The sequence below is a fragment of the Sciurus vulgaris genome, assembly GCF_902686455.1.
Source record: "Sciurus vulgaris genome assembly, chromosome: 3".
NCBI lineage: Eukaryota > Metazoa > Chordata > Mammalia > Rodentia > Sciuridae > Sciurus > Sciurus vulgaris.
In genome coordinates, this window is record NC_136463.1 from 150000922 (window position 1) to 150015451 (window position 14530).

Consider the following 14530-nt stretch of genomic DNA (forward strand, 5'->3'; position numbering starts at 1 on the left):
ACCGATTGAGGGGCTTCTAGGTTGGTTCCACAATCTGGCTATTGTGAATTGAGCAGCTATGAACATTGTTGTGGCTGTATCTCTGTAGTATGCTGATTTTAACTGAGGTGATGACCCAGCCCAATATGTTTGCAATAAATGTGCATTATCTTGACTTTATGAAAAATAATAAGCATGGTTGCTAAACTTATCCCCCATAAAAAAAAAGGTTTTGAAAGACAATTAGGGTTTTCATTTGTATGAGGGATTCTTTTAAGGGATGAAGGTCTGAAGACCTTATTTGTGGATCAGAGTTCTATGAGCTTTGGTGCCATGAAGTTCAGAATCTACTCTGGGTTCCAGCAAGTCCTCTGGATGGGCAGGTTCAAGAGCAAATGTGATAGATGAGCCTGCATCTTGGCAGAGAGTGAGCTTAGAGATAAAGATGGAAAAGCTTCCTCCCAAAGGAAAAGAGTTTTGAAAACCAGCAGCCATCTACATTGTAGAGGAGAACCTGAGTGGGCCAGGCTGGGCAAGTGAGCTTCATGCACTGGTTTCTGGTTCAGGTGATCTTTCTAAAAATCTAGTGTAGTTTAAATATTGAACAACTTAGCATTCAAGGTACTGGTTAAAGAAAATTCTCAGGCTGCTTTGCCACCTTGGTTGTCTTAATGCATCTTGTTTGTTCCAATATACCATTTATGTGTTTAGAAAATACAAATTGATTTTAATATCAAAAACATAAACAAAAAGCTAATTTTTCTGCAGAAAAAATATTATATATTCAAAGCTATGTAGTTACATCTTGTATTAACTCTTTTGGCAAACAAACACTTTCCAGTGCCCACTGAACACTAGTCACTGTGATTTAGGAGTTAGAGATGCAGGGAGATGAAGTTAATGGCTATCTGCGTGATACAGGCACTGTACTAGGTGCTACCCAGGCATTCATTTATCGAATCCTCACAACAACCCCAAGAGATTAAGTACCATCACTATGCATATTTTATAGAGGAGGAAACTAAGATACAGAGAGGCCAAACGTCATAATGCTAGTAAAAGGCAGAAGTGAAATTTTATCTGGCTCTGGGTCCTGCACCCGGCACCCCTCTGCTATACTGCCTTTCAGAAAAAGTGAGAGGGAATGTCACTTTTCTCAGAGTACTCAGTCTAATGGCGGAGGTGAAACATTCTGAGCTACCAATTCAGTTCTCCAGTAGCACTATCATGCGGTCTACATTAAAGCAATGTAGCTGAGGGCTAATTGACATTTACCAAGGTACTTATTTTCTCCCAAAGAAGTTTAGTTTTATGTAGATTAATGTATTTTTAAAAGAAACTTAATTTTGAGATAATTATAGATTCACATGCAATGATAGAAAATAACAGAAAGAGATCCTGGGTACCCTTAACTCAGTTTCCCCCAATGGTGGCATCTTATAAAACTATAGTATGGTATCATAGCCAGGATATTGATACATGATACTGACACCTTGATAATGTCAGGATATAGAACATTTTCATCACCACAGGGATCCCTCATGGTGGTCTTTTGTAGCCACACCTATTTGCCTTCCAAACCTCCTGCTTCATCTACAAGTGGCAAAGTCTAAGTGAATCGGTTTTCCTTTCCATAGCTTTGCAATTTCATTAACACTGCATAAGTGAAATCATACAATGTGTTAACCTTTGGATTGACTTTTTTTTCACTCAACAAAATTGACTTTTTTCACTCACAGGCGATTCTTGTAGGCTGTTGGAGGTATCAATTATTTATTCTTTTTTATTGCTGAATAGTATTCCATAATATGAATGTATCTCAGTTTAACCTCTCACCCACTGAAGGACTTCTGGGTTGTTTCAAGCTTTTGGCTGTTATGAATAAAGCTGCTACAAACATATGCATGAGTTTTGGGCTTTGGATTTTGATGTTTATGAAATAAATGCTCAGGGTGTAACTGCTATGTCATATGGAAGTTGCATGTTTAGGTTTTTAAGAAATTGCCAAACTGCTTTGCAGAGTGTCTGTACCATTTATATTGCCACTAGCAATACATGAGCAAGTTCATTCTCACCACCATTTAGTAGTGTCATTAATTTTTAATTTATCCATTCTAATATGTATATGGTGAGACCCCACTGAAGTTTTAATTTGCATTTCTCTAATGAACATCTTTTTCATGTACTTATTTTCATCTGTATATTCTCTTCAGTGAAATGCATGTTAATGTATTTTACTTGTCTTCTAATGGGCTGTTTTCTTATCTGTTGAATTCTGAGAATTCCTAATAGATTCTAGATACTAGTCCTTAGATAGATATGTGGATTGTAAATATTTTTTCCCAGCCTGAAACTTGTCCTCTGATCCTCTTAACAGAGTCTTTCAGAAACAAAGTTTTTAATTCTCATGAAGTCCAACTTAGCAAGTTTTAAAAAAACTGCTGTCAAGAGCTCTGTATCTAACATAAATCCTGAAGATTTCTCCTACATTTTATGCTTTAAGTATGTGAATCCATCTTGAGTTAATTTTTGTACACAATGTCAGAGTTAGGTTAAAATTTTTTAATTTGCCCATAGATCTCCAACTGCTTCTGGATCATGTATTATAAATTATCTTTCCCCCATGAAATTGCTTTTGTATCTTTGTTGAAAATCAGTTGGGCATATTTTTATGGGTCTTTCTTTGGTTATCTATTATGTACTGTGTGTCTGTCCTTTTACCAATACCTCACAGCTGTGATCACTATAGCTATATAATAATTCTTGATTAGGTAGATTGATTTTTCCCACATTGTTCTTCATTTTCCAAATTATAGCAGCTTTTAGTTATTTTGACATTCCATATAAGTTTTAGAAAAATCTTACCTCTACCTAAAAATAAAAAATCTTGCTGGGAATTTCATATGAATTTTCTTAAACCTACAGATTAACCTGGGAAGAATTAACAACTTTACTAGGTTGAGTCTTATAATCCAGGAACATAGTGTACCTCCCCGTCCCTTTTTAAAAGGATCTTCATTGATTTCTAAGGTCAGCATTTGTGTTTTTCAGCACACAAGTCCCATATTTCATTTTCTTTCTTTTTTAAAAAAATTTTTCAGTTGTCAATGGACCTCTTTTATTTATTTATATGTGGTGTTGAGACTTGAACCCAGTGCCTCACACGTGCTAGGCAAGTGCTCTACCACTGAGCCATGACCCCAGCCCTTCATTTTCTTTTGAATAACCACAAATAACATTGTATTTTAAATTTTAGTGTCTACATTTTCATTCCTAATATTTAAAATGACAATTGATTTTTGTCTGTTTATCTTATATTCTGTGGTCTTGCTGAATTTGCTTAAGAATTCTAGATTTTTGTTGGTTCTTTGGTATTTTCTAGGAGATAATCATATCGTCTACAAATAGGGACAGTTCATTTCTTCCTTTCTGATCTGTATGGATTCTTTTTTTAATTTCCTTTTCCTGCCTTATTTCTCTGATTAGAATTTTCAGCAAAATGTTGAGAAGAGAGTGATGAAAGCTGAAATCCTTGCTCTTCTTGACTTTAGGAGGAAAGCATTTCGTCTTAGACAATAAGTACAATGGTAGCTGTTCTTCATCAAGTTGAGGAAGTGCGCCCTGACACCGTTCCTATTTTTCTGAGAGTCATATGGTATATGAATGAGTGCTGGATTTTGTCAAGTTTGTTTTTTTTTTCCCCTGTACTGACTGAAATAATCATGTGACTTTTCTTAATTAGCCTGTTAATAGGTAAATTACAGACTGATTTTCAAATAATGAAACATCTTGTGTCCTTGTAATAAATCTCACTTGCTCACAGACTTTACATGTACTACTGAATCCTCTTTGGCTGTTTTTAAGTGTGTGTGCAGTACTGAGGTTTGAATTCAGGGTCACTCTACCACTGGCTACCTCTAACCTTTTAAAAATTTTAAAGTTTGAGACAGGGTCTCATTAATTTGCTGCATCTGACCTCAAACTTGCAATCCTCCTGCCTCAGCCTCCAGGGTAGCTGAAGTACTATACACCTCCAAGCGTGGCTCACTTTTTAAGGATTTATGTATCCATATTCAGGAGAGATACAGTCTGTAGTTTCTCTCTCTCTCCTCCCCTCAGCCACTACTTCCCCTCTCCCCCAGTCTTGCTATAGGGTTGTCAACTGAACTTTCCAAAGAACCAGATCTTTATTTCACTGAACGTCTCCACTGCTTTATCACTTTACATTTCAATTATCTAGGCTCCTATCTCTACCATTTGTACTTTCTACTTTTCTAAAATTTATTTTGCTCTTCTTTTTCTAGATTCTTGAGATTTTCTAGAATCTTAGGTGATTGGTTCCTCTTTTTTAACATAAACATTTAGTACTATAAATTTCTTTTGTAGCATTAATTTAGCTGAGTCCCCAAATTTTGATTTGTTGAACTTTCGTTTTCATTTAGTGTAATGTGTGTTTTGGATTTCCCTTTAGACTTTCTCTTTGACCCATGAATTAGTTACAAATCTGTTGTTTAAAGTTTCCAAGTGTTGGAGATTTTTCTGGTATTTTTCTATGACTGATTTCTACTTTTATTTCATTATGGTCAGAGAATACATTCTATGTGATTTCACTTCCTTTGTATTTTTTGATTTTTGTTTTATGGTTCAAGATATCATCTACCTCAGTGAATATTCCATGGGCACTTGAAAAAAATATGTATTTTTCTGTTGTTGGGTGCAGTGTTCTATAAATATTGACTAGAACTTCTTGGCTGATGGTTTATTGAGTTTTCTTTATGCTTGACGTTCTTCTGTCTTGTTGTTCTATCCCTTGTTGAGAGAGTGGTTAAAGTCTCTAACTGTGGAATTTTTCTATTTATCCTTTTAATTTTTGCTTCACATATATTGAAGCTCTGTTTTTCAGTACACACACATTTAGGTCACCGTCCTTGAGGGCGTTCCAATCCTTCCCAGGATGCCTTCTTGACAGCCTCCTCCTAGGGCTCCATCCCCAACAGGGCTGCCTTCTTGTCCTGGTCAGAGCTGCCTAACAGGTTGGTGACCAAGTAGGAGGAAAGAAAGGAAAGGCAGACAGGCAGACAGTGAGGGAGGGAAGGAGTGTCAGGAGGTGAGGGAAGACAGGTCAGTCTAATTTGTTTTTTTAGGTTGTCTTTTAAACTACCTCCTTTCAAGGGATCTTCCTTTCTCCCATATTACTGAGTCCTTAGAAGCAGTCATATCAGGAACAGTAATACCTATTCCTTGAACACCTTAGTGCTCACTATCCATCTAGAAGAAATTACAGAGGGGTGTGTATGTAACTTCTAATTTAATGAGTGTCTTTATACTAATTGGACACATTAGTATAACTTTTTAGATCTTGACGAAGGAAAAAATGAAGGTGATTTTGCAATAAAATGAGTTGGTATGGGAAGTAATCAAATCTGAAGAAAAGACCATTTGGCAGAAATGTAGATTTCATTTCCTCTGCCACCTGTCATCTTCTGTGAAATATCTTCCAAACACAGGAGAGTCACCATGATATGTATAAACCAGTATTTAAATTGTATTATTAAAAACCAGCAGTTAAAGTTTATTTCTGAATCAAACCTCACCATTCACCCTTCTACACAACAATTTTTGGCGCTGAATAAGTACTTGACATTATTAGAACCTTATGTCTCATTAAGTTGACATTTAAATTCACATATATTTAAAGGATAGCAGTTTATTTTTCTTTAGAGCTGGGGGTTAATCTTTCCTAAGATAATGACTGTAAGTGTGTGTCTTTGTATTGAGCTAGTGAGTTGTAGGTATAATCAAACAATAGTTCTATTCTTCTTTTCCCTAAACCAGGTACAATCTTGTTTATCAGGCTCCTTTGTTTTCCTGCCACCTCAGATAAAATCTCCAACAAAGAATACAAAGCTTTCAGGACATTTTAGTGACATGGTGGTAATTTAGACATCTATTCCAGTGTAATGACCACAAACCCTAAGTGCTGTTAAACAGTTGTGCTTCTCTCTATCTCCCACCAAAGGTTGCAGTGGAAAGGGACCAAGGTCAACTTGACTGTTCCCAGCCTAGACATCTTTCTCCTCCGGTTCCCCCAATGGCTGCTTCTGCCTATTCCAGGATGAAAGGGGACAGAAAAAGGGAGGACACACAAGCAGCAGGGACAATAGTCTTACTAACTGGCACTCTTGGCAGTGTTATCCTGTTTTCCACCAAACCCCATCATGGAAGCCACTTCTCTGCAGTTCCCTCTGAGTGAATATACCTCTCTGCTGGTACCTAACACTCCTCTCTCCATCTTAGGAATCCTGGGCCTCCCCACTCTCAGAGACAGCCTTCGTAAGCAGCACCCGGGAGAATCCCACACCAGTTTTTATCCTTAGATCACATTTGAGCATTAGGAAACATATACTTTGACCCGTCATTGCTGAGGGTGGAGTGATTTTTCAAACATAGCATTCTTTTTATTTAATAGCCTGGCAAGCAAGCTCGGGTAAGAGTCATGCAGTATTTAGATTTATTGCATGCTAGTCCTCTGTGCCTGCCAAAATGCATGGGACACTTATCAGACATCTGAGCAACCTCCTTGAAACTTCTTCCCTGGGATTTGGAGTTAAGAGAAAGCACCCTTTCCCTCCTACTATGTGGGTGGTAGGATTCAGAGCAGAGCTAACTAAAAAAAAAAAAAAAAAAAAAAAAATTCTGACAGACATCATTACCCTATGTACATGTATGATTACACGAATGGTATGAATCTACATCGTGTACAACCATAGAAATGAAATGGTGTACCCCATTTATGAGCAATGCATCAAAATGCTATCTGTACAAAATTAAAAGATAAATAAAAAATATATTTTCTGTGATCTTAAGCTTCTTGTCCTTTCTGACTCTGACTTTAAAAATGGGGAAGAGGTCACAGGTAAAACACTCACTACTATCTCACTTTGAAATGTAGGGGCAATGGCATTGTCCTGGGCCCCCATTTGAAGGTAAAACTGAAATTGTTTAACACATCTTGTCCAAGGGTTCTTTCATGGATTGCCAAACTGGTTCATGGTAAAGTCAAGAATTTTTTTCTCTGCCACATTTAAAAGATATAAGGGAGACTATTGTCATATGACCTATTCCACCATTCCAAATGGAGTCCCACATCCAACTTGTAGCTCAAAACTTGTGAACTTATATTCATGGCAGTAAGAAGGCTCAGTGGTGAACAATATCCATGCCCATCCTCCACCTCCTCCCTTAATGAGAGTTCCTCACAAGATTTTGTTTCTTTCCAACTGAAATCAATAGAAGGGAAAACAAGACCAGTATTGTTGTGGTTTCCAGAGATCATTGCCCATTAGAAGTCTGCCTGCTGGAAGTTCATGTACAGCACCAAAACCCTCTCTAAGTAGCACCTCTGGGGACAGAAAAAAAGACATCAGAGACTTGTTTGGGGCTGGGGTTCAAATTTGCTTTTTTTTTTTTTTTTAATCTTCTTGTCCTCAGATGATCACTTAATAGCTTTCCTTTTTAAAAACTCCTTTTCTGTATCCTGCTTTCTTAGTATTGAGAAGCTTAAATAGACACTGCCAGTATAGGTACATCCTTATACAAACAAATATATTTATTCAGAGCCAGGTGTTAATGGTTTCCTAAAATCTGTGATAAACATAAGAAATAACCTAAAACACTAAGTAGTTTATTTGAAAGCAGCATTATTTTAGTGTTGAGTTGTCCAAAACATAATTGTCTTCAGAGAATTCCAGAAACTCTTAGAATAGAGATGCAGGAATATTTGTCAGCCCCTCTTACTCTCACAGTTGAAGTTCAAGTTTGCCGGAGAAGGTCCAGGGAAAGCAGCCAAATTCCAAGTGATTCGGCCTGGCAAAATCCTAGACTGAATTGAATCAGAGTCCTCAAGTTTCCAAACAATCTAAATTTCTGTAGGCAATTTATATAATTATACCAGCACACACATTTTTCCATTTCGGTAACAAAGCCACACATATCTTTAGGTTCACAGACAAATCTTTAGTATTGTGAAAGAAAAATTGTATGCCAACAAAAACTCAAAAATTCCAAATAGGGGTATGAGTCCCTGATTTTTCAGAGTCAATTAGAGTGTATTCCAGATACAGAGCTGGAGTTCTCCTTTGCCAGGTCCCTTCCTCCACTCCACACACAGTTTATTTGGATATAAGATGCTCTCGTAGCCAAGACCCTTCTGTTCTGATCTGATTTTTTGAGTACAATTGAATATGATTGATCACAGTTCTCTGCGCACATATGTGGGCAGATTTTTGGTGCACACACAGGATGTACAGCTTTTATCAAAGCCAGCTGAGAATGCTGGCCTAAGAAGGTAGACTTGGCAGAATTCTGAACTTCAGCTAGTCTGTTAAGGCGAAGGGGTCCGTATCTCTTTCTGGAAGCTTCCCCCCGCCCCGCAACCCCCATTCCTGGATTTAATTCAATGTAAGTTTTATAAGTTTGTATAAGGAAAGTAGAGTTAAAAATAACTAAAATAATGTCTGTTCTCTTTTGATCATAGCAAAATACACTGAACACAATGGATGGCTTATAAATTCTAAGCAATGATCACAGACTGAAGTCACAAATCATGAATGCCAAGCAAACACAGACTAAGTTAAATGTCAGAGTAAAAAATATATATCAAATTTAATGACACACATTTAATGATACGAATTGCACAAATTTCAAAACTCATCTGGTTCTAAGGGGCTGCCATCCTCCTTAAATCTTATTCCAACTCCCAAAGGACAAGCCCATGGTCTGGTAGAGAAATACTCACTTACTTTCTCTGTTCCTTCTCCAGCCCAGAAGCATAGTCCAGGGATGTGAATTACCGAGAAATCTCCCGGCACAATTTTCGCTCCGAGGTTCAAATAAGCTAACCAGGGATTCCAGGAGTAGGTCTTTCATGACAAAATTTTTAGTACCTGGCATGGAATCAGGGCCAGTGTGTAACAATGATGACACCTGGGAAGGTGGAGTGTTTCAGCTGTGAGATGAGGAAGAAGATTTGGCCTAACAGTGTGAAAAGTCTTAGAAATCCATCTATAGTGCAACTGGTTAATTGGTTTGCTTTCCTAATGTAGCATCCAAGGAAAGGGGAACTTAAGGACTATGAAGGCAGTGGGTTCCTACAGAAAACAGGAACATAGGTTAGTAAAACACAGCCCCAGACCCACTTCTTCATTCAATACTTGTATCAGGACAGGCCCTATTCCCTCTTCCCTCCTAGAACCTCCATCCTGTCCCACCTACTCCCCAAATCCATTCAGCTGGGTGAACCAGCAGAGAGCATAAGACACCTGCAAAGAACTGGCTTTGTAATTCCAGTCCCAGGGGAGGGAGCGCCCACGACTGTTTCCCGGATTGAGTTTTATTTTGATGGAGAGCAAGTGGGTATAAGAATGTTTACAGCCTGCTCAGGAACTTTGCTTAGTTCAAACTGCACCCAAGAGGAATTTGAGGATGCATTCCAAAATGGGAATACATAAAACTTTCCATTCAACTATAATCATTCAGGAAAATTTCCATCCCATTTGTGTTATAAATGAACTACAAAGGTTCTTTCCTAAAAGCAAACAAGGGTGACACCTTTAACAATTTACATTGATAATCTGGTCCTGTTCAACCGACAGTACAAATTAAGATCAATCAGTACCTCGCCTACCTATTTCTGCATATTTTGTGTCCTGAATAACCATGTCTTTGTAAATTATGCAGGGCAAGTGTCGATCCAAGCAAAAGTTTAAATCAAACAGAATCTGTGAAGCATACTTGTAGACAGAAAACACTTTGGTCAGATAAAAGAAATAATGACGCCAAAATGGTTTTCTGAAAAATGGAAATAATACAAGTAATATAAAGAAGGTGTTATAAAATAACTATTCTGAGTTAGCATACTATGGAATTAAAGATAACTCATTACAGTGCTATAAAACAGCACACATTATTAAGAGAACAATAATAAGCTTTGTAATAAAGTTCATATTCCAATTATGGCATATGGTTTTCATAGAGAAAACCAATTAAAGACAGCTGTGTTTTAAGCAGATTCTGGAAGGCAGGCTCATAATGGGTAATTACAGTAGTAAGCCTTCACTCTGCTACTGATTACCACCTCCCCACCCACAGACCATGTGAGGGCCTTTCTTCTATGAGACCCAAACCCAAACTCATGTTTGGTAATACGTCCACATCAACTTCCGCTGCAAAGATGGTAATGGGAGACAGAAGAATGATATTGCCTTATATTTTAACCAGTTCCTGCCAAGTGTTTTCTCAGTATTTAAAAGCCCTGGGTGATTTTGGGGCTTTAACCTGTAATGGAAAACAGCATGGTATGGTAAATAAACACTTCCTTTGAAATCAGAATCTGTGAGATCCTGATTCTTGGTCCTGACTGGAGCTATGACTTCAGGAAAAACAGTTAATGCCTTTGTGACTCGGTTTGCTCATCTGTAGGATGAGGGACTGCTCCTTGGCTACCTGGAATTCTACATCAAAATCTATGTTATAGGAGGCTTCCAACATCTTCCTATGGAACTAGATGCTTTTGAATTATGTTCACAGGTTGACACTCCTCCCTTTAAAAGATGGAGGAGTATTTTACTATTCTTTACTATTCTGTATTTTATGACTGCCTCAAAGATGGATCCAGCAGAAGGAACCTTGGGTGACTTTGACAGATAGATCATAGACAGTATTCTTCCCTCCCCTAACCCAGATGCCTCAGATCCTGAGCCACCATGTAAGATATCCAGCTACTTTAGAACTGCTGTTCTAGAGTAAAAAACTATTCTAGATGGAAAAAACAAACAAACAAACAATTAAAAAAAAAAAAAAAAAAAAAAAAAACCACAAATGGAGAAAGCACAGCCCAAGAAATGTCAGCTGTTTGTTTTCCAGCCCAGGTGACTGACATAAATGAAGAAGCCTTTGAGACTGTGCCAGTCCTAGCCACTGTGGGCTGTAAACTCCTAGACACCTTTAACTAGAACTACTCAGCTAAGCCATCTCAAAGTCCTGGCCCACAAAAGCAGTGAGAGCTAACACATGACTATTGCTATTTTAAGCCACTCACTGTTGGGGTGATTATTATGAAGCCACAGTAACAGAAGAGGAACTACAATGGAATAAGAACTAGAAGAACAACAAAAAAAAATTTTTTTAAATAAACATTTAAAAGTGCCATCTACTCCTTAAGATCAAACAAAGAAATCTTCAGCATCCATAAGAACCTCAAGAAAGACGATTTAAAACTCATTTTGACCCAGTTATCCCACTCCGCAATTTATACCCAAAGGACTTAAAATCAGCATACTACAGTGATGCAGCCACATCAATGTTTATTGCAGCTCAATTCACAGTAGCTAAACCGTAGAACCAACCTAGGTGCCCTTCAACAGATGAATGGAAAAAGAAATTGTGGTATATATACACAATAGAATATTACTCAGTCTTAAAGAAGAAGGAAATTGTGGCATTTGCAAGTAAATGGATGGAGCTGAAGAATATCATGCTAAGTGAAATAAGCCAATCCCAGAAACTCAGAGGCTGAACATTTTCTCTGATATGCAGTTGCTAGTTCACAATAATGGGGAGGCTAGGGAAGAATAGAGGTACTTTGGATTAGACAGAGAGAAGTGAAGGGATATGGGGGTAGGAAGGATAGTAGCATGACTTGAACATTATTACCCTATGTATAAATATGATTACATAACCAGTGTAATTCTACATCATGTACAACCAGAAGAATGAGGAGTTATATTCCATTTATATATGATGTGTCAAAATGCATTCTACTGTCATGTATAACTAATTAGAACAAATTAAAAAATAAAAGAATGATAAAGGTAGGTACAATTACAAATAAGTGCCATGGAAAACAATACAGAGCTGTCGCCTCTTCTGCTTCTGAACTGGGGGACTTTTAAGAGAATTTTCCCACGTCCAAAGCTAAAAGAGATGTAGTAACACTGACCCTAAGTGGAACCAACTAAGCCGGCAGCCAAAATCAGGTGAAGCCCACAGCCAGGACATCCTCCAGTCGTTACTGTGTAGGCGCTGATGCTGTGGCCCAGAGGCGGTCTACCTCACGCCCTTCTCAATAGGCTGTGCAGCTGATGGAATCCAAGCAGCTCCCCATCACAGCTCTGAATGATGTGGGAAAGTAGGGGTTCTTTTGGAAGGGGACAAGGGAACATTTTGGGGGGTAATCAGGAAAGGTGAGTTTGGGATACCTGTGAAACCTGGTGAAGCCAAACAAAGAGTGGTGCTCAGGAGATGGCAAGGGGTGGCCTGAAGGTGGCCCGCCGCCACCAATCCACGTGTTCCTGTTTTGTTTTTGTTCCTGGATCATCTAGTGTTTTTGAAACAGGAAACCTCATATAAAAAGGCTAGATTTCTAGCTTCTTTTGAACTGCAGAGACCTGGCAACCCTGGGCATGCATTCCCACCTGGTCTTGAGCAGCTGGGGCCGATTGGCTATTTCTCCCTTTAGGTAGAAGGTGTGCTCTCTATTTGCTGCAGTCCTCCTTACTCCCTATTGTCTTACACCTGAGATCACTTTATCCCTCTACTTCACATTTCCAGTCCCTGTAAGCATTGAGTTTGGGTCTCATGACCTAAACCAACAGAGAAGTTTCAGATTCCAAACATCTAAATCTCTTGGTTACTATAGGCATGTGGCTTAGAAATTCCAGTAAATTCTGCTGTTGCGCCCTTGACAATTTCCTTCGCTAAACTACGAATGGGACTGAGCATGACAAACCCGCATGCCTAAGATTGTACGAGTCATCTTATCATATGGCTAGTGAATATTGGAGAGCTGGTTCTACTCCAGAAATACATACTAAACTTATCTGGTGGGGTTCTCTCTTTCGTCTTTTCTTTTTTGGAACTGGGGATCAAGCCCAGAACTGTGCGAATGTGAGGCTAGTGCTCTGTCACTGAGCTACATCCCAGTGCACAAACTTATTTGATAAATCCTAATTATTGTTAAAATACAACTATGGCCATACACAGCTGTAACATTCAAACCCCAAATTAACATGGAAGAGTCAATTGCCAGTCAACTGTGAGATTAGGAAGGACAGAAAGGGAACAAAGAGAGCCACATATAGTAAAGTATAACAATGTTTTTAACTTATCAGAGAATATCCTCAAGATGATTTCTAGTGGTGTCTTATTTAGACAGCGAGAACATTCATTGAGAGTTTAAAAGCAGAATTGTGTTAGAAAAACAAAATAACTCACCAATTCCAGACATTGTCTGTGGCCATAGGCAGCAGCATAATGTATGCTGTTGTAGCCTTCCTTGTCCCGGATAGATGGATTTGCATCATTTTGAAGCAGAAACTCTAGACATCTGTAAGTATAAAGATGAGGGGTTATTTTAGAAAACATCTCTGGACCAAATGGAATAATTACTGAGAATCCCCCTGTGGTGCATGTTCCACAAAGCACTTTATAAATTTAAGTGTTTCTTTAAAAATTGTGCCGCATAAACCTTTCTGTGTTGGAAGATGGTGTGTGTGTGTGTGTGTGTGTGTGTGTGTGTGTGTCTGTCTGTCTGCATGTGTGCATGCACGCGCACACGCGCACACACACACACACACACACACACACACACACACATTTTCCAATAGTTATCTTTATTTCCATTCAAAATAGTCATTCCAGAATTCTGGAAAAGCTTTAGGATCAAAGGGTAATTGTTTTTTATTCTTCTCATCTTAAGGTGTAAAATATGTCTGTTGTCAAGATCACCAAATAATAAGACTTAGATCGCTGTGTTCAAAAGATGAAGTCTCAAATACAACAAAGAAGTGGTCAGGCCTTTGCTGACTCAGCAAACCCAACAGAGAGGAGATTATTTGTAACATTGCTATTGGAAACTAAGGTCAAAGATTAGAAAACAGAAGTTCAAAATAGTGTAAGAAAAACAACCCAAGGATGGTCTGAATAATAAAAAGATTAAAGGAGTGGATAAGCATTTAAAACATATAAATGATTAATTTAGTAATAGCATATGAAGATTAGAAGCTTAAATTGTACCATTAGGAATACAGACTGGAACAAAATAATATTGGAAGGTTTTTTTCCGACACAGCTGTAATTTTCCTGAAAAAGTTGCAATCTTTGAAATAGGCTAGAAAAAGGAGCTTGGTTATACTTTTATTGAAGAGTCTGCAACTCCCACAAAAATATCCAGGGATACAAGGTGTTCTGTTCAGGGCCAATTGCAAATGGCCTGAGCCTGCTGGTATGGAGGGAATAAGCAGCCAGGAAGTGACATTCCATAATTTCAGTATTATATCTGCAACAATGGGACAAACATGTTCTTATGAGGCCACACTGATTCAATTCTACAACGAGTATTTAAAATTCTAAACATAAGCTTATACCTTAAAAAAGACCTTCCAATCAGAAATTTCTATAGTTGACTCAAAATTTCATATGGCATTTACCTATTTTTTGGTATAAGGCAGAAGGAGTAAATGAATCACATACAGTGACAATTAAACATGTTCTC

General features: G+C 38.1%; 1 protein-coding gene across 8 annotated transcripts in view; it reads right to left on the reverse strand.

Annotated features, from left to right (window-relative positions):
- Positions 1-14530, reverse strand: part of ANKRD44 (ankyrin repeat domain 44) — a 317692-nt gene that overhangs the window by 94137 nt on the left and 209025 nt on the right. For all 8 annotated transcript variants that reach the window (XR_013762680.1, XM_079132583.1, XM_079132577.1 and 5 more), the window contains exon 16: positions 13252-13363. Coding sequence is in view for 7 of the 8 variants with exons in the window: in XM_079132583.1 (XP_078988709.1) it covers positions 13252-13363 (112 nt within the window). In the remaining variant the exon portion in view is untranslated. The remainder of the gene's footprint in view (positions 1-13251; positions 13364-14530) is intronic.